This window comes from Pogona vitticeps, chromosome 1, assembly GCF_051106095.1.
Source record: "Pogona vitticeps strain Pit_001003342236 chromosome 1, PviZW2.1, whole genome shotgun sequence".
Taxonomy (NCBI): domain Eukaryota; kingdom Metazoa; phylum Chordata; class Lepidosauria; order Squamata; family Agamidae; genus Pogona; species Pogona vitticeps.
In genome coordinates this window covers 103320353-103344996 of record NC_135783.1, presented here as the reverse complement: position 1 = coordinate 103344996, position 24644 = coordinate 103320353, and the positions used below count along the sequence as shown (strand labels likewise).

Here is a 24644-nt window from a genome sequence, read left to right as displayed (position 1 = left end):
GTTATGCCTGAAAACATGAGGGGAAATGAATGGCCTTTAGGAATAGGGCATGCATCTAAGTCCTGCCCTCCAGTACCCTGAAGTAAGATAAGTAAGTTATCTCTTCCACTGTTATAGTGTACAACACTTAACATGGCAGGGATTCTAAAAATCTGAAGATCATTTCTATCTCATTATTGTTGTATCCTGTTCATAACACCTCTGCAATGCCAATATACTACTACATGATATGGCCAAATCAACTGATAATACATCTTACAGTGGGGTCTCTACTTAAGAACGTCCCTACTTAAGAACAATCCAACTTAAGAACAGCTCCATTTGCTAAATTTTGCTTCTACTTGAGAACAGAAATCCAAGATAAGAACAGGAAAAAAAACCTTTCCTGCTCTTTTTTTAACCTTAGGTCATCTTAGGTTAAAAAAATTCTCCCCCTAGTGGTAGAGTACGTATTAACCTGCTTTGCATTAGTTCCTATGGGAACTAATGCTTCAATGTACGAACGCACCTCTACATAACAAAAAAACAGCCAGAACGGATTAATTGGTTTTCAGTCCATTCCTATGGGAAATTTTGCTTCAACTTAAGAACGTTTCAACTTAAGAACACCATTCCAAAACGGATTAAGTTCTTAAGTATAGGTTCCACTGTAGTTTCTATGGACGGAAAAGAGCAGATACGGATTAAATGGTTTTCAATGCATTCCTATGGGAAATGCAGATTCAACATAAGAACTTTTCAACTTGAGAACCACCTTCCAATACGGATTAAGTTCTTAAGTAGAGACCCCACTGTACAAGATTCAGGGTTGAGTCAAGCCGGACCCTCATACAGATGGAATAAGCCTTTGGCAGCAGAACAGTAAAGAGACAACTCCTCATCACTCTTGCCCTCAAAATTAACTTCAGGGGGTTGGAGGAATAGACAAGAGTATATGAGGGAGCTACAGGGACAGAAGGGGAAAAGTCCCACAGTGGAAGTCCATTCACACCATATTGGCTTTTGCTCTAGAGTTCTCTTTAATAAATTTGTCAAGCTACTTTTATCATTTCTGTGATAAAAAGGATGTTCAGTTAAAATATACTGTGGCCACTGTATCTAGGGACTATGATGAATAAGGAGCTAAATCAGAGGCAACTACCTACAACTGAAGAAAATAACACTGCAAACATCTTTTAGAGGTGAAGAATATGGAACTTATTTTCAAAGCAAAGTTTAGATTATGGTAAGGTTCTGAGAATTCTTATATTTCCCCCTGACAATAGTATTCAAAAAGATTAATATATTGGAAAAAATATATTTTTAAAGTGCTAATACTGAAACCCTGAAGTACAAACACCTCTCTGTATTCTCTTTATCAGCTTATCTGTTCACTGATATAAAATAGGAAGAAGAACAGAGTCTCCTGATGGGCTCAGAGGACTTCCCACAGGGCATTTTTGATGACAAAGTATAACAGAAAAAAAATCCCTGAAAACAAGTATATATTTCCATAGTAAAGATATATAGCAGGAATTCCACACTCAGCCTGAAGAACTACAGGGTGCACTACAACAATAATGAATAGACAGTCTTATTTGTTGATTTAGCTACAGTCTAGCTATCAAAGAATCTTTATTAAGGAGACAACCATTTTTGCTAGAATGGTACTCTGGCTGAGGCAAAAAGATTGTCAGATAAACCTTAAATACCATTTTACAGTCTGCAATACATTCAAACTGAAGAAAATATAGGTTACTCACTGTAACTATAGTTCTTCTAGCGGTTATCCAGGCAAAATGGGTTTGTGTGCGTGCGCAAACACCATCTTGGAAAGTTCCAGAACCTCCAGAAAACCGAAGTCCCTTTGCCTCTACTGTGCAAGTGTGGCCCCATTCTTCTTAGTCCCAAATATCTGCTGCTAAACAAGAAAAAACAGTGAAATAAAAGGGGAGGTGGCCGGGATGTGTGAATACATGGATCAGCACGTGATGAACTATAGCTATGGTGAGTAACTTATATTTCTGCATCATGGTGTCCATGAATGGACACAAAGCATAAGAACACAGAGGCTGGTTAATCCCAAACAAAGACACAACAGCATTGGCAAATGAAGGATCTCACTGTGCCCTAAGCTCAAGCTGATAGTGGGTGACCAACATGAGTGGCGTGGACCATGTTGCCCCATAGCAGATTTCTGGTGTGTCTACACCCTACATAAAGGTGGTAGAGGGGAAAAATCCACCTGATGGAATGGCCTCTTAGAGCCTCAGGCAGAGGTCTTTTTGCCACTTCATAAGCTAGGGAAACAGCTTGGACAATCCATTTGGAAAAACACTGTGAAGAAACCAGATATCCCTTTTTGGGACCCTGGTAGCAAACAAAGAGTTTGTCTAGTATCTTTTGTCCTGCCAAGATAGAAGGCCAGGGCTCTTCTAACGTCCAAATAATGGAGGGATAGTTCCAAATCATTTTGTGGGTAAAGATAGACATTTGTTTGGTCATGTGGAACATGAAATAACTTTGGGCAGAAAAGTAATATCCGTTATGAAGGGTGACTTTGTCTTTGTAGAAGACGAGACAGGGAGAATCAGAGTGGAGGGCAGTGAGTTATCCAGCCTGTCAAGCAGGCATAAGGGCTACTAGGAATGCAGACTTGAATGTTAAGAAGTGGAGGTCAGTTGTTCCTAAAGACTCAAAGTGAGGCCTGATGAGTTGGCTCAAAACAAGTGACAGAGACCAGGGTTTGTGCAGAGTGTATACATCAGGATAGGCATTATGGAAACCCTTCAGAAATCATTTGATAGTCTGGTGTGCAAAGAGCTGATGGGCCACTATAGACGCCAAGTAGACTCTCACAGTAGAAACAGAAAGACCCTACTGCTTGAGGTGTAGTTGGAAGGTTAACAACAGGGAGAGAGAGACTGGGGATTCTTGTAGGTGACAGGAGGAAGCGTAGGACTGGAATCTTTCCCATTTATAGCTGTAAAAGCAATTAGTGGATGGTTGTCTAGCCTGTTTCAGGACGACTATAACCAGTGGGATATCTTCCAGTTGGTGGAGAACCCATGGTGGCACAAAATTAGGTCATGATGAAGGGCGAGTCCAGCACTGCCATGAGGAGAAGGGTGGCAAACCAGTGTCAACGTGGCCACCATGAGGTGATCAGGACGACATCGAAGTTATTGAAGGATATTTTGATAAGTGTATGCTGAATGAACAGGAAGGGGGGGAAACATGTAAAGAAAGTCTGTGCTCCAGAATATGGTGAAGGCATCCCCTAAGGAGCAGCTGCTTATCCCCGCTCGGGTGCAGTAATGAGAACATTTTCAGTTGGCCCATTGTGGCGAGTACATCTAGAGTGGGTTCACCTCATATGAAAATCAGCTGGGTGTAGACAGCATAGGATAATTCCCATACATGTGTCTGAGTCATTGTTCGGCTGAGCTGGTCCGCCTTTTGATTGTGTCCAAAACATGAGTTGCTATTGGGAAGACATGATGAGATATACACTTAAGAGCAACCTTCAGAACACGGCCAAAGAGCCCGAAAAAATCCACAACAACCATGTGACTACATTCTTGGAACTTTCTGCAACCACAGTGCCCCCCCCCCATCCTGTTGTGCTTGCATTGGTGACAATAAGGCATGGCGGCTGAGGTTGGTGGAAGAGAACTCCCTGCTGGAGGTGGCATTTGAGGGGGCCCCATCGAATCTGGGTCTTGAGCTTTGGTGAAAGAGACAGGTTTATTTGTTTGTCGAGTCTGCGTTCGTGTTCAAGAAGAAAGTAAAAGGATGGGAGTGGCTTCATCCTTAGTCTGGAGTGAGCGATGACTGCTGTTGTAGATGCCATGAGTCCGAGTATTTTCTAGACCATTTGGACCAAGACGTTACAGATGAGACCATAAACCGCCAAAAAGGCAGTGGTTGTAGCTAGGGATGGGAAATGTATAAGAAGTTCTCATTCTGAGAGAATTAATAAAGAAACTTGTTCTTTCTAGGAAAAAAAGAAAAAGAGGCAAGGGAAAAAAATGAAGACTTATCAAAAAAAATGCAGGTAAGTAGAGATGAGGCTCCAGAGCAGTCCTTCGTGTGATGTTGCAGTGGCAGACAAGAAAAGACTGAGAGCAGGGCCATGCTTATGTGGTAGAGGCAAAGGAACTTCTGTTTTTGGAAGCTCTGGAACTTTCCAAAATGGTGTTGGCACAGGCACACAAACCCGCTGGTGTGCATATATGGACACCACAACAGAGAACACACAACTACATCGCACATGTTATTACATACACCAACTAATCAAAGAAGAGGATGAGTACCTGACCAACACATTATCTTACTGTTCAATTTTGCTTTAACCTTCAAGAGTTATCAGTGATTTAAGTGGAGCTGCAGAAGACCATGAACATCCACATGTCAGGAAATTCATTTAAAAACAAACACAATGATAATCAGTGATAAATTATACACAAGCGTTACTCTTATTCTCTAAAGAGTCTCCTCCCACAGATCCAAACTACTGTAAGCCAGCCCTTCACATTTCTAAAGCTTATCAATAGAAAAAAAATTCCATGTCAATATTTTTTTTAGAAAGTGCTGGCTCTAATCTATAAAGACCTAAAAGGCTTAGGTTCAATCTATCTCAAGGACCTCTTCTCCCTTTATTAGCATGCTTGGGGATTAAGATCATCAGGCGTTTCTCTCAGTCCCACCACCTTCATAGGTGCCTTCTCTGTTGCTCCTCCCAGACTCTGGAACTCTCTCCCACAGGAGGCCAAGATGGCTCCATCTTTGCTGTCCTTCCATATGTAGGTGAAGATTTTTCTCTTAAAGCAACCTTTCCCTTAGCAACTGAGGGTCTGAGAAGGTTTTTTTAAATGGATTGTTGTACTTTACAGCATTGAATGTGTTTTGGTGCAGTATGTGTTTGATTGTTTTGGAATTGTATGCTCACTGTTAAACTTTCCTCTAAGCTGGGCATGTGTGTGGGTGCCCACGACTCCATCTCCCTCCGCACAGCCCTCTCCCTCGTCTGTGCAGCAACTGCGTTTAATCCTGCATGTGGGGGGCAGTCATGCACACACAAGGGTGAAATTGCATGCGAGAGAGACGGAGCCCCACCCAGTGGGCTGAAAATTAGTTGCTAACGCCCTTCATGGATTGCTGCCTTGTTGTAGCGAAGGGGCTTGAGTAACTGAGAAAAGCTATGGGCTATGCCGTGCAGGAACACCCAAAACGGACAGGTCATAGTGGAGAGTTCTGACTAAACGTGATCCATCTGGAGCAGGAACTGGCAAGCCACTCCAGTATCTTTGCCAAGAAAACTCCATGGACAGAAACAAAAAATATATGATGCTGGAAGATGAGCCCCTCAGGTCGGAAGGCGTCCAACATGCTACGGACGCACCTGGAAGTGAAAGGAAAATCTGATGCTGCAAAGAAAAATACTGCATAGGAACCTGGAATGTGAGATCTATGAACCTTGGTAAGATGGATGTGGTCAAACAGGACATGGCAAGAACAAACATTGACATCCTGGGCGTCAGTGAACTAAAATGGACAGGAATGGGTGAATTCAATTCAGACAGTTATCATATCTACTATTGTGGGCAAGAATACCACAGAAGAAATGGAGTAGCTTTCATAGTGAACAAAAGAGTGGGAAAAGCTGTACTGGGATACAATCTCAAAAATAATAGAATAGATATCGCCAGATATCCTGGAGAATGAAGTCAAGTGGGCCTTAGAAAGCTTGTCTAACAACAAGGCCAGTGGCATTCCAGTTGAACTATTTAAAATCTTATAAAATGATGCTGTTGATACACTCTGTATGTCAGCAAGTTTGGAAAACTCAGCAGTGGCCAGAGGATTGGAAAAGAACGGTCTACATCTCAATCCCAAAGAAGGGCAGTGCCAAAGAATGCTCCAACGATCGTACAATTGCACTCATTTCACACGCTAGCAAGATTATACTCAAAATCCTCCAAGGTAGGCTTCAGCAGTATGTGGACCAAGAACTCCCAGAAGTACAAGCGGGATTTTAAAGGGGCAGAGGAACTAGAGACCAAATTACTAACATGCGCTGGATTATGGAGAAAGCCATAGAGTTCCAGAAAAACATCTACTTCTGCTTCATTGACTAGGCAAAAGCCTTTGACTGTGTGGGCCACAGCAAACTATGGCAAGTTCCTAAAGAAATGGGAGTGCCTGATCACCTTATCAATCTCCTGAGAAATCTATATGTGGGACAGGAAGCAACAGTTCAACATTGGAAAAGGAGTATGACAAGGCTGTATATTGTCTCCCTGCTAATTTAACTTATATGGAGAATACATCATGCGAAAGGCTGGGCTGGAATGAATCCCAACCCGGAATTAGGACTGCCGGAAGAAATATCAACAACCTCAGATATGCAGATGAAACCACTCAGATGATGGTAGAAAGTGAGGAGGAACTGCTGCTTTTGAATTGTGGTGCTGGAGGAGACTCTTGAGAGTTCCCTGGACTGCAAGGAGAACAAACCTATTCTGAAGGAAATCAACCCTGTGCTCACTAGAAGGACAGATCCTGAAGCTGAGGCTCCAATAATTTGGCCATCTCATGAGAAGAGGAAACTCCCTGGAAAAGACCCTGATGTTGGGAAAGTGTGAAGGCAAGAGAAGAAGGGGACGACAGAGTACGAGATGGCTGGACAGTGTCATCGAAGCTACCAACATGAATTTAACCCAACTCCGGGAGGCAGTGAAAGACAGGAGGGTCTGGCATGCTCTGGTCCATGGGGTCACGAAGAGTTTGACACGACTTAATGATTAAACAACAACAAAATGTTGTTCACTGTTGTTAACTTTACATGTTTTATTTTATTTATTTATTTATTTTATTTATATCCCGCCTGTTGTCTTTTAAGTTGTAAACTGCCTCCAAGTAAAAATATTTTAAATAAATACATTCTTAGATTAATTTTTATCTTACCACACTGTTTTAATATTTTGCACATATACCTCCTGTCCATTATACTGAAAGTTTAATACAATTTTATCACCGAAGGAATGGTATTGAGATCAAGTCTGGTGAGTAGTGTTACCATGCATTTCAGCTGTGCTTAGTATCCAGTGATGGTAACTACTCTGATCAATAGAAAAGCCAATGGCTTTGGATTAGAAATGGGCACAAATCAGAAAAATGGTGACTCATTTTGATTTCTGATTCACCAAAGTCAACGAATCTCAAATTATAATTTTTTTCCTGACAGATCTGTCAATTTGTGTTTTACTTTAAAACTCTATAACATGCCCACACACAGCACCTAGAGACACCAATTTCGCAAGGAAGCAGGCCCGCCACCCCCACCCCCTTCGCCCCCCTTGCACTGCTTTCGGAAGCCTCCTGGGGCTTTGTCAGCAGTGGCGCTTTGCCGTGGGGGGCTCGAGGGGGGCGCAGGGGGGTGGCGGGCCTGTCCCTGCCACCCACCCACCCCCACCCCGGCAAAGCGCCGCTTTCAGATGCTTCCCCAGTGCATTTCCACTGCCTATTTACAAGCTGGGGAAGCCTCTAAGAGCACCGCCGATCAGCTGTAAGGCGGGGAGGGGGAGGGGCTGGAGCAGGGAAGCTGGTTCCCGGGGCTCTTTTCTGGGATGATTGCTTCTCCCCCTCATCGCAAGCTGTGCAAAAATGGAGCATTTGCAATGATGGGGGGGGGGGGAAGCCATCATCACAAAGCGATTTTTCCCTATAGGGAACATCGCAATGCGATCGCAAAAGCGATGGCAAAATCTTCATCGCTATGCGGATTCGTCATTAAACGGGGTGCCCGTTAAGCGAGGCACCACTGTACCAACTTAACTGGAATTGTTTTTACTGAATGTTATGACTGAAATTGTAGATAAAGAAATATTTGATAATACATGTAATCACGGCAGCAAGGATATTATATGGAAAGTATTGGAAGAAAGAGGAGGTACCGTCTATTGAGGAACTGATAGAAAAGAAACTGGAAGTGGCGGAGATGGATGTACTAACAGACGCATTAAATGAAAGATCATGTCAAAAAGGACTTAAAAATGGGAACGGGTTTACAATTGGATCCGAAATATGGACTGGAAAGCATAGATAAAAGACGCATGAGAAGGTCCAAAGGAATGGAGAGAGTTGTAAAGATAGATAGTCTGGAAAAGCCTGTTGATTGTTTACTTATGTGATTTCCCTTTTAACATAACTAAGTAAGTGGATGTGAGAATACTCTTTCGCTCTCTTGAATTGTACCCCTTCCCCACCCCACCCCCACCATTCCTTCCTTATTCGCCTGTACCCACTGTGACATACCCAGACCTACTGGGATCTGCCACACGTTAACTAAGCTGCCACCAACCATTCCCTATAAGAAGTCACACAGACCAGGGATGGATTTTTAAACAAATAAAGAATAAGGTTTATTTAAATCACACACAGGGAAAATAAAATGATCAGGTGAATAAGATTCAGTAACGTGGCTTAGTTTCATTCATACATGCATACAGTTTGGTTCACACAGAACCCTTAACTTGAAGCACAGACCCTGAACCTATCAGTTCTGGCTAACCAACAGACACCTGAACCTATCAGGTTGGTACTCTGACACACAGTAGTACCCTGTCTGACACACAGACTCCCACACCAGCTTCTTCTTCCCAGCTGCTGCTTCTTCACATCCCAGCGTCTCCTAAACTTCACCACACAGGCTTCACATATATATACAGTACAGCCCCTCCTCCTGATGTCCCGCCTTCCACTCCCCATAGGATGGAACTTTCCCTCCAAACCCATGACAGACAGGTAACATCAGTGCTGTATGTAACACCTCCCCTCTTTATAAGTTGTTTTGTAGGGGGAAAGCTAAGGTGCTTTTTCCCAAAAAACAACCTGGATAAAACACACAACAACAGTAATACATACCATACCATACTTACTTACACTTACATTCTAAGTTAACCATATCAATTAGGCATTTAACCATTTACCATATACATTACATCAATTTACCTTTATTCTTACAAACCAAATTCAAAAAAATAGGTACATTTAACTTTTTGTCATCAATATATACACATAGTCCATGTTCTTTCGCCGTCTTCAATCTTCAGGTCTTCTTGACAAGGCGTCAGCAACACAGTTCACTGACCCTCTGACCACCTTCACTTCAAAGTCATAGTCCTGTAGGTTTAAAGCCCACCTCATAAGTTTGCTATTGTGGGTTTTCATTGTCTTTAACCATTGCAGTGGTGAATGGTCAGTGCACAGAACAAAATGTCTTCCCCAGATGTAAGGCTTGGCCTTCTGGATCGCGTAGACTATGGCCAAACACTCCTTCTCCATGGTTGCCAAATGTCTCTCACCTTTTTGAAGTTTCCTACTCAGGTAGGACACTGGATGCTGGTCACCATTCTCATCCTCCTGGCACAGAACTGCTCCTACCCCGCTGTTAGACGCATCGGTGTGGATGATGAACTCCCGGTCGAAGTCTGGAGCACGCAGCACTGGATAGTTGATTAACGCCTCCTTCAACCTCTGGAACGCCGCCTCACAGTCGCTGGTCCACGGGATGCGGTCATCAGCCTTCTTCCTCGTCAGATCGGTCAGCGGAGCCGCAATCTCGCTAAACCTCGGGATGAACTTTCTGTAGTAGCCCACCAACCCAAGAAATGATTTGACTTTTTTCTTGGTGTTAGGTCTAGGCCAATCACGAACTGCTTCTATTTTGGCCTCCAGGGGTTTTATCACTCCTCCCCCTACCATGTGACCCAAGTCTTTTGTTTCTGGGCTACCCAGCTGCTGTTTGTTTTCTTTGCAGGGCCTGGGCCAAAGCACTCCCTCCCCTGGGTTAAAGTGCCTCTCCCTGCCTTCCTGGTCATCCCAATCTTTCTTTCTGACCTTTTGAGCTTGCAGGGTCTCTGCTGCTAGCTCTAGGTTTCTCTTTAGGTCTTTCCTTAAAGTGCCTATATATGTCACAACGTCTTGTGGGTCATCCTGGGTGATCTGCTCCCAATTTTGTTTGATCAAATCAAGGGGCCCTTTCACCCTTCTCCCAAATAAAAGTTCAAATGGACTGAACCCGGTACTGGCTTGTGGCACTGATCGATAAGCAAACAAAAGGGATTGCAGCTTCTGGTCCCAATTGTTTGGATTCTCTGCCAAGTAAGCCCTAATCATGCACATTAGAGTTCCATTGAACTTCTCAGTTAACCCATTACTTTCAGGGTGATAGGCAGTGGTTTCCTTGTGCTTAATTCCACAGATTTGCCATAAGCGTTTCATGAGCTTTGATGTGAACGATGCGCCCAAATCTGTGATTATTTCTGAGGCAAATCCCATCCTGGACATATACCCCACCAAGGCATCTGCCACTGTGTTAGTTTCAATATTAGTCAAGGGAATGGCTTCAGGGTACCTTGTGGCATGGTCCACAATGGTGAGAATGAACCTGTTCCCCCTCTTTGTGGCCTTGGGCAAAGGTCCCACAATATCCACCCCTATGCATTTGAACGGAGTGTCAATCACAGGCAAAGGGCACAACTTTGCTTTGGTCCTGTCGCGGCTATTCCCTTGCCTTTGACACACATCACATTGTTTACAGAACTCCCTGATCTGCTTCCCTATGTCAGGCCAGTAAAAATTCTGTGTGATTCTCTGCTGTGTTTTGTTCACCCCTAAGTGTGCAGCAAACATGTCAGAGTGCCCCCTTTGTAAGATCATGGGGCGATACTTTTCAGGCACCACTAGCTGACTTCTGATCCCATCTCCCCCTTTTGAGATATTCCTCAGGGTCTCTCTATACAAAATCCCCTTTTTCTCCAGACATCTCACTGGGGTTTCAGGTGTTAGCTGGGCGTCAGTCACCTGTTCAAAACACTTCTGGAGAGTGGCGTCTGCCTTTTGCTCTTGTCCAAATCTGCTGTCTGTGGTTAAGGTTTCCACCACAGCTTCTGAACTCCCCCCACCTGCTTCCGTCTCTGGCTCATCATTACCCCCCTGAACTGTCCCCGTGGTGGCTTGTGAGCGTGTAATCACTAGCACCCGTTTCACATGTTCAGCCAGGTCATTTCCCACGAGCACGGCTGCTGGCAGAGTCGATGAAATCGCTAGCCGCCAAACTCCCCTCCAGCCTTGAAAGTTCACAGGTACCTCTGCTATTGGCAGTGAGATTATCTGCCCCTCAATCCCTGCCACCTTCATGCTCTCATTTGGGATTACATACTCCCTAGGAATAATATCTGGATGGCACAGGGTCACCTGGGAACAAGTGTCCCGCAGCCCCCGATACTGACGGTCAAGTATTCCTACGTCCACCCCTGCTGTCTCAAACAACTGGGAATCTGTCCTCACCAACAGGCAGCGCCTGACTTCTACAAGAGGACCATTTTCCTCAGCCTGATCAGCAGATGTAGCTGTTCCAGATTGAGTAGCCATGGCAACAGGCTCCCTCAGTGACAATGAGCCTTGCTCTTTCTGGACACAGAACACAGCTTTTGGCTTGGTCCCACTCGAATCTTGAGGCACCATTCCTTTTAGCTGCTTTAATTTCTCACACTCTGAGATTAGATGACCCTTTCCCTGACAGAAATAACATTTTCGGGTGTATTTTGATTCTCTCTCATCTTGTTTTAGTTTTCCCTCCAAAATCTGAGGTCTTGGTTTCATGTCTGAGGGCTTCCCTTCACCATGGGCCCCTCCCCCTTGCTGGCTTTTCCCCGGTCCCTGAGAGTACTTGCTGTAGGTTTCTTTGGGTTTACCTACAGATTTCCCCTCACCTAAGGGCTTTCTTATCTGGTGAATAAAATCTGCAATCTCGGCGGCTTCTGCCACAGATTTTGGTTTCCTTTCCCTCACCTGGAATTTCAATTCCCCATGCAGGACTGAATAGAACTGCTCCAGCGCTATCAAATCTTTAAGCTGTTGAAAGGTCTCTGTCCCCTCCTGAGATAGCCATTTCTCAAGCAGCCTCACCAATTGGGCCCCCACTTGGGTAAAAGTCTGCTCTGGCTTTTTGGTGATTGACCTAAATCTTTGCCTCAGCTGTTCCGCATTTATCCCATGTCTTGCAAACACCAGTTTTTTAAACTCTGCAAAATCTCTCATCAGTTCCTCAGGCATCTCGGCATAGACCTCAGCCAGGCTACCACTGATTAAAGATCGCATGATGGTCATCTTCTCAGTTTCCCTCACTGAGAAGTCCACAAACGCTCTTTCCACTAAGGAAAAGAACACCTCAGGACAATCTCCCTTGTGGTACACAGGGAATTTCTTCAGGTCAGCCTTAGACAATTGGCCTCCCTCAGAATCCCTATTGTTATTATTGTTCTGATTCATCAGTTCCAATTTTCTTAATTCAAACGCCATTCTTTCTTTTTCCAGATCAAATTGTCTTTGCCTTTCCCTTTCCTGCATTCTTTCTCTCTCTAATCTTTCCTCCATTTCCCTCACCCTCAGTTCATGCTGTTGGGCTATGAGCAATTTTCTGAGCTCTGGGTTCTGCTCTCCTGTGCTATCACCTTGCACTGAGCCAAATTCATCCTCAGAACCTTGGTCAACCTGGGGGTCTTTCACTTCACCCATTTCTGCCATTTGGCTTCGAGTCAAGGGCATACTCCCCCCCAGAACAGGCTGCTTTAAAAAGTCAAGCCTCAAAATAAAACGACCACTTTTTTCTCTTTTGCCTCAGAACCAGCTTTCTATAGATTGCTGCTGTTCTTCAGCACTTAACTTGCAACAGTTGCGAGCCAGAGCCTACCCCCCTCTGCTGGGCCTCTCAGCAGGCAGGCTAGATCACTGCTACTACACAGTTTTGCCTCAGCTTTTTTCCCGCCAAAAACAGGCCGCCTCAGAGCACCCTAATCTAGTCTCCCCAGTTGGCACGTTCTTCCACTAGCGCACCTCCCCGTGAGGTACACCTAGAAGATTACCTACGCGCCTCAGATTGTCCCTGACTAGACCCCCCTTGCTCTGGGCACACTTGCCAAGGCTTTGCTGGACCGCTGGACAACTGGACCAGTCGTATCCCACACGCTGGACACCAATCAATGTGACATACCCAGACCTACTGGGATCTGCCACACGTTAACTAAGCTGCCACCAACCATTCCCTATAAGAAGTCACACAGACCAGGGATGGATTTTTAAACAAATAAAGAATAAGGTTTATTTAAATCACACACAGGGAAAATAAAATGATCAGGTGAATAAGATTCAGTAACGTGGCTTAGTTTCATTCATACATGCATACAGTTTGGTTCACACAGAACCCTTAACTTGAAGCACAGACCCTGAACCTATCAGTTCTGGCTAACCAACAGACACCTGAACCTATCAGGTTGGTACTCTGACACACAGTAGTACCCTGTCTGACACACAGACTCCCACACCAGCTTCTTCTTCCCAGCTGCTGCTTCTTCACATCCCAGCGTCTCCTAAACTTCACCACACAGGCTTCACATATATATACAGTACAGCCCCTCCTCCTGATGTCCCGCCTTCCACTCCCCATAGGATGGAACTTTCCCTCCAAACCCATGACAGACAGGTAACATCAGTGCTGTATGTAACACCCACAACCCAACCCTCACCCTTATTGGAAATGAATAAAACTTTTATTAAAAATAAAGAAAGGAAAAAAGAAAACTCAGAAAAATAAAAGGGGTTATAATGGAAAAGGATGAGAGTCCCTTAACTACTGTAGCATGAATGGCTACAATTAAAGCACAGCTTTTGGCTACAGTTCTCTCCCATCTCTTAAATGGAAAGGAGGAAAAATGCCATTCCTACAATCATCTCAAATAAAATGTAATTCCAGACATTCTATATGTGATGTGTTAAAAGGGATTGCAAGAACTATTTGACATTCTAAGCTTTAAATATCAAGGCATTTAGTTAACACAGCCAAGTCAGTATTTTCATAATGCTACTTAATCAGCAATAAAGGAATGCTCCTGCGAGCCATCATCTTGGGTTAGCAGAAAAGTGGCATATGAAGTTATTATTAACTAACTGCCTACAGGGAGCTTCTTCTCCCTTTAATCAGTGGTCTCACTTCCTACCTACCTGCACATTCTGACATTTCTGGAACTATTATACCCAGTACAGTTGGCAGAAATATTACATTTATGCAAAGGCTGATATCTTATTCCCATCTGGATCTTAAAACAGGAAGTATTGCCATAGTGAGACATTCTCTCCTTTGCCAAATCAGAGAGGCAGCCAAGATTCCATGTTATTAATCTGGCCAAACATATTGCTTTATAACCCCGTTCTTGGCAGATGCATCTTTGTGCTCTCCCTCAAACACACACAGACACAGACACACACACACAAAGCTGAAGTTGCTTCACACTACCATTTTGCTATGTGTATATTCTCTCTTTCTCAACTATAAAAAATATGAATCATTATACTGCAATTGTACAGTGTAATGTATTTTTATATTATAGAATTAGGCAAACGTCAACTATTTGCAGGCGCACTGCCAAAGGCATAACTTTACTCTGAAATTTGTCCATAACATTTTATCCATATTAACACAGATTGTATTTATGTAGTGTGGGAAGCAGATAGCCACGCATATCTTTCAAGCTTTTAATAGCACTGCTTCTGTTCAAAATTATTTCTCTGCATGTGCATCAGGCTAATTTGGCACCAAATCCCTCAATGTTCATATGTCACATGGAACAGGGAGGAAACCAGATTTCCCCCCATTATTTTATTGAAGAGTTTCCTCATTCAAAACATCAGCATTGCATATTTGTAACCTCTTGGCAGCAATTCAGGATTTCCCTCCAGTGCTTCATAGTCTTTAATACTATGGTTCTTTTAACACCTCTCACAACATGATTTTTTTTCTTTTTCTGGTCCATTAATACACACATCCTATGAAGCATAAAAGACTGCAAATCAGTACTCCAACTTCTCAAAATGTTTTCTTCTCTATTTAGTTCCAAATCAAAAACTAACAGTGGGTGCCAAATTTTATTGAAATTATCTTCTTTTGTTTCTCCTCTAAGTAGTCTTAGAGGATCAACAACTAGTTGATTTTTCTATTAGTGCTACTACCCACATCCACAACAATATAGTTGGTGAAATTACTTTTCAGTGGGTTGAGTACTGTTCAGATTTGCATGCAATGGATGTTCCCATGGGCCTAACAATGGGAATCGCCATTTTTCTATTTCCTCCCCTCCAAATGTGCAGCCCCTACACCCCTCCATGTGTTCTATAGAAGGGGACCACAAACTGGAAACAACTGTTCACACACCACCTTGTAAGGTTTGTTATGCATCTTGTACAATTCTGACTTGGCCTATATTTCTTCCATATTATGTTTATGGCCATTAAAAAAAAGCTGAAAATGGTTGCTATGGAGGATCATCCAAAGTAGTGTAGAAGGAGGGGCTGCAAAGAGGGGAGAAATTAACAAAAATCAACTTTCTGTCTTCTGCTTATGAGAGAACCCAGCTCATGCAAGCCTGTGCTACCTCTGATTTGCTTCAACGAAGAGGTGGATCTGTTCAGTTTGCAGAGCAGGAGATTTTGACTCAGCCATTGCTGTTCACATAAAGTTCATGCGACTTGCCCAGCTAATAGACAAGGTGCCAGGATGCATCCCAGTTGTGTGCCTGGCCACATGATGGACTACAGGACCAAGAGGCACCCAGCACAGTTTCAATTGCCTGCTGTGAGTTATTCAGACCTTAAACAATCATCAATAGGATTCTGGCCTCTATCTTATTTTTTAAACTCGTAAAAATATAACTGCTATGATCATGCAGACCGTTCAAAATCACAGGACCTTATAAAGGCAGTATGCATGACACACTTCCAAACAGCCCCTAAAAGAGACAATGTCCTGTAAATCAGAATAGTTTCCACTTTTTAAAGACCAATTTACAGCGACTCTCCTAATAAATCACCTGCACTTTGTCAAACAGTTTATCTTTGTTCAAACACGGCCTGGAGGTGGGGGAAAAAAACCTAGTTGTCCTTGAATTACAAGCTACTGACAGTAGAAGTCAAACTATCTAGACAGTAACAAAGTACTTAAGGTAAACATGCAGGTCAGTTTTCCCCCACTGTTTATAATGCATATTTTACACTGTACCCTCCTTAAATCCTCAGGTTTCTACAGTGACCGATCAATAACTGTCTCATTAGGCCTTGTGGCAGGGTGACAGAGGTTGATGTCTTCCAACCTTCCTACAGTAGTTCTCGGATTCAAATTGAAAAGCTGCCTCCACTCTGAATTAGTGGACAGAAGTGCACTTACTGCAGAAAGGTCAGTTTGGAAGTTTTCAACTGTATCGGTAAGTTGAGGCAAAACTGATCAGTCTTTAATCACTCACTTCCCATTTCCCCACTGGTTACTCTACCATTTCCCGTTTTATGCAATTTTAATCTTTTATCCACATACAAAGCTGTGAGGTTCTAAGGAATGTCCTACTACTCAGAATTCCATTGAATATTCCATTAAATATTCCAGTAGCATGAGTTTCAGCAGCAAAGTGCTGCCAACGAAGAAGCTGTTGCTTTTACTTCTTGCTACGCACACCAACTCACATAATTGGTGTGCGACAAGAAATACAAGCACTGACTTCTTCACTAGTGCCAATTTGCTGCCTAGGTTTATGCTGCTTGAGCTACATTGACAGGCATAAGCATTAGGATTCTGGCCATTATATTAAGAAAGTGCTGTCAAGTCAATTTCAGCTTATGGAGACCATTCCTCTCCCTCCATCTTCCCAGGTATAAAAGTACTCCAAAGTGGTCTACCAGTCCCTCCTTTTGGTGTTGCTCCGGGACCATGCAACTTGTTCAAAGCTGCCTCTTCTTCTGTGAGGCACAGTGAAGAACTGGACTTCCAATCTTTGGCTCCACAGCCAGGAGCTCCAATCCACTGAGCAATTTTTTTTTAAAAAAATTAATTTTATTTGTAATATTTTTACCCCACCTTTCTCCTTAAAAAGGAGCCAAGGCGGTTAACATTATTAGAAGACAATATTTAAAGCTAAAAGGAGTATGCATATAAATACTAGGAAGCATCTAGCAAATACTGTGCCAAAAAGGGGTAAAAAAAAAAGCAACCTGCCACATTATAGCATGTGTGTTAAAAGCAATAAAGTAAGTTATATACTGAAAAGAAAATCTCATGCATATATCCATACATAAAGCCTTACCTCAGCTTGAAAAGAACATCCTGCAAGAAGGTTAACACAGTGGAAAGTTCAGCTCCTCGGCAACCTGGCAGCAGCATACTAAAGCCATCACTCAGCAGCTTCTCTTCTGAGAGGTTCAAGCAGTTGCTGGTCTCAAAAACCTCTTGGACACCATCAATGTAGGTGGAAAGCAGCATCCAGAGGTTTTGTTTTTGTGAGAGGTCATTCCTTGCTACTAAGAACTCCTTTGCCTTTTCATGGAAGGCACTGGAGATCTGCTGAGCTAGCACTCTGACATCCATGTTCTTCTCAATGTATGTCAAGATGAAAGCAAAGTAACCTTTCCAGATGACAGCTCTCTGAGGAACGCTGGTGGAAGCAGGGCTAAGGCAATGGAGAAGTTCCATCATGCGGCTAGCAACATCTTCAGTCTCAGCAATAGCCGCCAGCACAAGGAAAAGATAGAAGAAGTTTTGCAGCCCAACCTCGGTCAGTTCTCGCATCTTTTTCTGGTGAAATTTGGAATAAATTCTGCATTGCAAACACAGGATACACACAGATACACAGACAGAAAACCCACAAAATCAGTTCTCTTTAACTTGTTTTGTATTCACCTTTTCCTTCAACAAGCTGTCGCTTGAACATATTGAAAATGTTCTCCTAAACAGCCTCTATGGAATGTTTTGAAGATCTGTATCCCCCCTAACCCAAACATTGTGGGCTGTGGTGTGGGCGAAGGCAATTGTGAAAAGGAAAATAACAGGGAAAGCGGCTGGAGGCACCAGCAATAACTAGAGCTTTGCCTGTGCAAATCCAGCAACTTCTTCTCCCTTCCTCAGCTGAGCCAACACTCTTCAGGAAATGCTTGAGAGGAAGCAGGGAAAGTGAAGAAGATAAAGCAATACAGTGGGGTCTCGACTTACGAACTTAATCCGTATTGGAAGGCAGTTCTCAGGTCGAAAAGTTCTTAAGTCGAATCTGCATTTCCCATAGGAATGCACTGAAAACCATTTAATCCGTATCTGCTCTTTTCGTCCATAGAAACTAATGGGAAGCTGCTATTCCGCCTTCTGGCACTAGAGGGGGATATTTTTTTCTTTTTTCCTTTTAACCTAAGATGACTTAGCTTTTAAAAAAAGGGAAAAAAAAAGAGTGCGTAACTCGAATCTAAGTTCGTAAGTCGAGTCCATATATTCCTATGAGAGCGGTTCGTAAGTCGAAACGTTCGTATGTCGAGCCGTTCGTAAGTCGAGACCCCACTGTAGGTTTACTCATGCAGTTCTGGATCTGACCCATTCTCTTCTTTATACAATAGATTCCATTTGCTGGAGAGGAAGGGGAGGCAGGTGGCATATAAGGGAAAATTAATACATGACATTCACCATACAGGGTGGGGGTGGGATCCCTGAGAGAAGCTATTCAATTCTAAAATTCTGAAAGAAGATCTGCACCAGCAGAAGAACTATCTCATAGATCAGTGGCTCTCAACCATGGTAACTCAGGTGTTCTTAGACTGCAATTCCCAGAATCCCCAGGCAGTACAGCTGGTGGTGAGAAGACTTCTGGAAATTGCAGGCCAAGAACACCTGGGATACCCCAAGCTGGTAACCACAGTCAGAGACTGTGAAGAACCACCTTATTTACAAACGCTTTATGGATAAGGAAGAAATCCTTCACATTTATGAATATTTTAGGATTCATAAACATAGACACTATACATGTACACCTTAAATAAAACAAAATGGCTCTGTCACAATTAGCACACAGTGTAGGCTGAAAGTCCCAGAGGTAAAAAAAAATTGTCAAAGCCAAAGTACCTTCCTTTGATCTGTTTCCATGGATGAACCCCATTGGTCTTCACTGCTTTCTTCATTATTTGTGTCAAAATACGAAGAAAAAAATGATAGCTATTGCTGGATGCATACATGTCAGGAGTATGTAGGTTACTGCAACAGTTCTTTACCAACTCATACATAGACATGGGTGTTCTATTAATATTCGCAAGACCTTTGAGACCAAGCCAAGGAATAATAAAGGGGCTGTTCTGAAAGAAAGATGCAGCACATATATCGCAACATGAGTCACAAAGAGCAATGAATATAATAATTCCCCCACAGCCATTAGAAAATTAAAATGCAGAGATTTGTTGCTCACTAATTGTTTTGGAATCAGCAAAGATGTTCATCGAACAGCTGGTATCCATAGTCATGCAGGTAGCCAAATGCCATTCATTAGACTTATTACCAAGACTAGTATATCTACATTAGCCACAGGCGTCCCCTAGCAAAGAACGGAAGCAGGACCACCAGTCAGTAGTAGTCAAGCAGCATGTGCAAATTCCCAGATGTAATCCCCAGCACTTTCATTTACAAGGAGCATGTAGCAAGCAATGTGAAAGACCTGTATCTATCACCATGCTGGGCCAATGACAGTCAACAGTTTGAACTACATGGACAAACAGCTAGTAAAAGATTGGCTTCTTAAACACTGGGCTGCCTATCAGGTTAAGGAGTCAACTCTTGCATTTAATCCTGTACTTTAGATCTGTGCCTTCCTATTTAGCACAAAGTTTGGGACAGTAACTTTTTTGGATTACAGTTCCTAGAATCCATCAACCACAGTAATCCAAAAACACAACTTTTCCTAGCTCTGATTCAGCATACCAGAAAGACACAAGGACAAGTGTTTTCCCTTGTGCAAAGTGTCCCATTCCAGGATTTCTGACATGAGAGTGCAGCAAGTGGGCTCTAGTTCCCCTCTGCTGTTCTTTTCTACTAACCGAAGACTGACATTCTCTCGGTGATAAATTAACCATTTTAAAAATTTTTCCACCCAAATGCAACTAAAATGTCTGCTACAGTCGTGCCTCACATATGAGCGCACTGTTTAACGATGAATCCGCATAGCTATGCGGATTTTGCGATCGCTAATGCAATCGGATACCGATGTTTTAATAGGGCGAAAATCGCTTTGCGACGATCAGTAAGCATTTCGCTTACCGATCTTCGCATTGCGATGGGAGAACAGCTGTTCAGCAGTTCCAAAATGGCCGCCGGAACACCCAAAAGGGCCGCCGGAACACCCAAAATGCCCTCCAGAACACCCAAAATGGCCGTGGCCGGATGGGGAAACATCACAGAACGGTGAGTTTTGGGCCCATTTGGAACGCATTAAACAAAGTTTAATGCATTCCAATGGGCTTTTCTGTTCCGTTTAGCGATGTTTCCCCATAGCGAAGGTTAATCCGGAACGGATTAACCTCGCTATGCGGGGCACCACTGTATCTCTTTAAATACAACAAGATGACTTACAAAAGAAAACTCTGACTGATATATGAGTATTGCTCAGAGGGCAAGACCTGTCAACATCCTTTCTCTCACAATGATCAGCCGGTTTTCCTATAGTTACACTAATGCTGGAAGAACACTTTAGTTTTAGTCTTCAGTCAAAAGAAGATTAAGCCCTTCCTAGCAAGAAGGAAACCCCATATCTCTGGACAAACATTTCCCCATTTTTAACATTTTGGAGTGTAACTCCCTGAAATCTACTAAGACTTTTTGCAGTGGAGTGGGAAATAAACAGAATCAATGTGTAAATCTGAGCTCTTAAAAAAGAAATAACCAATAAGCAGTAGAAAACCCTATTCCTAAATAGCGGATTATTATTTTAAAAAATACATCCTCAAATTGGATTACTAAAAACAACCCCACCCCCCAAAAAACCAATTTCCTCAAGACTTCCATTTACAGCAATACTTTTTCTTCAGTTTATTTACTAACCAAATTCTTACTGTAATGTTCCCAAAGTATGGTGACAGTAGAGAGGTTCACATCCCAGATATGAGTTAAGGTCAAACAGCATTGAAGATGCATTCGTAAGTGTTCTTCTAACACTCCAGCCTAGTAAACAAAGACATTCAAGTGCTGTTAAATCTTATTTAGCTTTTTTTTTATTTAATAAAAATAACCTTGAACACGAATCCAGTACTGTACACAGCTTTCAGATTTTGATAATAATATCCTCCCATAAATGTTATTTCTAGTTTAGTAAAAAAAAGCCAATGCGTTAATATGAGCAGTGATCTAGAAAATAAAATCTGACAAATACCCGGACTGTCTAAATCCATCTACATTTTTAGGCCTTCAAATTCTATAACCTGAAACCTAGAGGTTTAAAAGATAATTTGGGAGTGTAATACCCAGATGAGAAGACCACACATATCAGCATATCCCAAATAAAAGGTTATAAACTGTTGTGTCCACAGCACATCTTCCAGAGATTAAATCCTCTTGCAAGCAACAGAAAACGCCGATTTGTAAGTATGTTCTGCCCCTGTGACTGATTGGAAAGACCAAGCTCTAAAAAAAGTTCTGTTCCCTTCACACAGGCAGCTGTGTGACTACTGCATAAACCACCCACCAAACATACTTATTTTTGTATCTTCTCAGGCATTTCAAAAGTAGAACTACTTCAGTTCTTACTGGCTGCTCCTGAAATGAAGCCGCATCAGCAAAGCTTTGTTCTCTTCTGCATATCCCTGCCTAGAGTCCATTCTTTGCTGTACAGTGCCAATGCAGTGAAAATCTGAGGAAGAATTTCTTATTTTGGGGTGTTTAAATGTTTTTGGATTGGAACGCCAGTAACCCTCACCACTGGTGAAGGATAACAGGCTTTGCAGTACTAGTATATCTGGAAGGCTCCTCCTTTTAACTATACTATCAATGTTATCAGGTCAAACATCTAAAAATAACCCACTGTGAAGCATAAACTGTTTTTCCCCCTTTCCTTTTCAAGGTTTTTCTAATGTAACCTCCTGAGTATTGTAACACTTTTAATTATTCAAAGAAACTACTGTATATAATGTTCAGAAAGGAGTCTAGTCAATAGGGTGATGCTAGAAGGGCATGAATAGGATTTTAACTGGAGAAGTAAAGTTCTCTTCTCCAAGACTTGGCCTGCAAAAATATGACGCAATGCACAAATGTCACGAAAGTAATTTTACTTTCCAAGAGTTATTTTTTGTTCATATGATCAGAAAGGAATTTGTAGTATAAAATCAATCATTTGAGATCTACTGTAAAGGACAAATTTTAAAACTCTTAACTTTATCTTCTGAGACTTTTATTTGGCATTTGCCCATTTTATCAGACATACTCAGTGACTACTAAAAACAAAGTTAGAAATAAAGGCAAGCTTTATTTTAAATTATCTTACAAAAATGACAAAAGAATCCAATGCTAACTAAACAGATGCTTGATCTTTTGTAAAAACCACTGTAGTTATAAAATTATTTTTGCAAAGATGCTGAAAAGCATTCTTAGGTGTCCTTGCAGAATAGGGCTTTTGCAGAAAAGCAAATGTAACAATTAGAAGAACTGGGGATATATGTCTGTTTGATCCCACATATGTGCTTATTACTTTAGCTGTAAAACCACAGAAGCTACCTATTAGGGACATTCTTCGTTCTGAATATATTCTAATTTAGTAAGATTCCCTGTATAAATAAATGAGAATTTAGAAATGCTTCATATTACTGTGAAAATAAGTATGTGTTAAGTATTTACGTAGCTGCTTCCACATCATAACTTATAAGGTATTCTTTTGTTTAATCATACATGTACTACCACAACTGTATTGGGAACTGCAAGAGGATATGGTTTCCTTACGCTTCCAGACTCAAAACACAGCAACCCAGAAGAAGTTTCTGTGTGTGTAGGACATTTTATTTTCTGAGCTCACATATCTCAGAATAAAACGGGAACCAAAAAAAATTACTCTTATGTTAATTGCTTGATGGCATAAGTAAACAAGAACCAGCCTTCCTAAAACTACCATGTTTCCCCGAGTATAAGACAGGGTCTTATATTAATTTTTGCTCAAAAAAAGCAGCAGGGCTTATTTTCAGGGGATGTTTTATTTTTTTCATCTACAACAATCTACGTTTATTCAAATAAAGAACATGTCATCTTCTGGTTGCTGCACAGTGGCAACTTTCACTTAAGCTTTCATTTAACTAGGGCTTATTTTGGGGGTAGGGCTTATATTACGAGCATCCTGAAAAATCATACTAGGGCTTATTTTCAGGTTAGGTCTTATTCTCGGGAAAACAGGGTAAGCAGTCTTGCAAAGAGTCCCATTTTCACCAAAAGATCCCAGCTTACTCCAGCAAACAATTACATCCCTGATGTAACGCCAATATTGCCCTTGTATACAAAAATTCTATTTTAACTTTAAACAAGATGCCACAATAGCATAACAAAAAATAGTTTGTCTATTGCAAAATCTATTAAAAAAAACCTGGGCAATTTCTCTGAAACTGACATTCTGCAACAAAATATTTTATGAATGTATTTATAATAACTGTTCCTAGAAACATTGTATTCAAAGAGTATCACACATTGGATGCTTAGGGGTTTTTTTTAACTATGTAAAAACAGTTCAATTGAAAGTATTTTTCTTCTACAGTAATCACATCCACATTTTTAGCATTCCTTTCAACTTCCACTGGTTTCCACTGTAGCCATTTTCTGAATATACTAATTAAAAGACTCTCATAGTCATACTCTGGGTCTCATTCTTGGCAGATTCTCTTGGATATAAATCCTATTGAATTCAGTAGGACCTCTTTCTGTGTGGTCATACACAGAGCCTATGGGGTTAAAAAAACAAGAGTGATAATATAGTACAATTTTGAACCATAATATATTTTGCACTGGATCCAGAATTACATTTCCATAGCTCCCACTGCTACATCCAATGCCACCTCCTGGCTCTTCTAATACAGCCTAGGAGGTGGCACCGGCGGTTGCCTTGTGAAGGGAGAATTTATGAAAATTGCTTTCCTCCTTCCATTCTTACTGAACCAAAGTCTCCTCCATGAACTAAAGCAGAAATTATGCTTGGGAAGAACACTAGAGAAGGAAACCTCGATTCCACTAGAATTCCTGCACTTTTGAAAAAAAAATAGTGTATGTAAGTAATAGATTTTCTCTAAATTCATACTTAGGTTGCATGGTACAAAATGTAATTTATGTTAACACCAGCCATTACAAAGAAAAAAGGGAAAAAAAAAGAGTACTCCTGTTACTTAGGCTACATGGCTAGCCATTTCTGAGGTAAAAACAAATGAAATAAATTATTTTGTAATAGCTGATGTTACACAAATTACAATTTGTAGCATGGAATCCAAAAACAAATTTACAGAAAACATATTAATATGGGCAACATATTTTAAAGCACTTTTGGAAAGGAGGTCAATTCTGACCTCTGGGCCGCAAAGTACTGCATTAAGAGCTCTGTCGAAAGAAAAATGATAAGGTATGAAATGAATGCTCAGAAGCTACAACCTTATCAGTAAGAGTTTGAGTCAAGCCTGTAAGACAAATTGCTCAGCAAGGCAAGTCACCTTCCTGCTGTGATGAGGATATAGCTGAATTTCCAATGCAATACGCTATCTCCCCTATCACGTCTCTCAAGCTGATATCCTCAGATTCAGCA

The 24644-nt window shown here is 41.9% G+C and overlaps 1 protein-coding gene across 3 annotated transcripts in view; it reads right to left on the bottom strand.

Moving 5' to 3' along the window:
• MMS22L (MMS22 like, DNA repair protein) overlaps window positions 1-24644 on the bottom strand; it is a 113882-nt gene that overhangs the window by 54357 nt on the left and 34881 nt on the right. For all 3 annotated transcript variants that reach the window (XM_020782627.3, XM_020782707.3, XM_078380297.1), the window contains exons 12-14: window positions 20927-21046; window positions 18965-19191; window positions 17169-17678 (exon numbers count right to left, since the gene is read on the bottom strand). In XM_020782627.3, the coding sequence (XP_020638286.3) occupies window positions 17169-17678; window positions 18965-19191; window positions 20927-21046 (857 nt within the window). The remainder of the gene's footprint in view (window positions 1-17168; window positions 17679-18964; window positions 19192-20926; window positions 21047-24644) is intronic.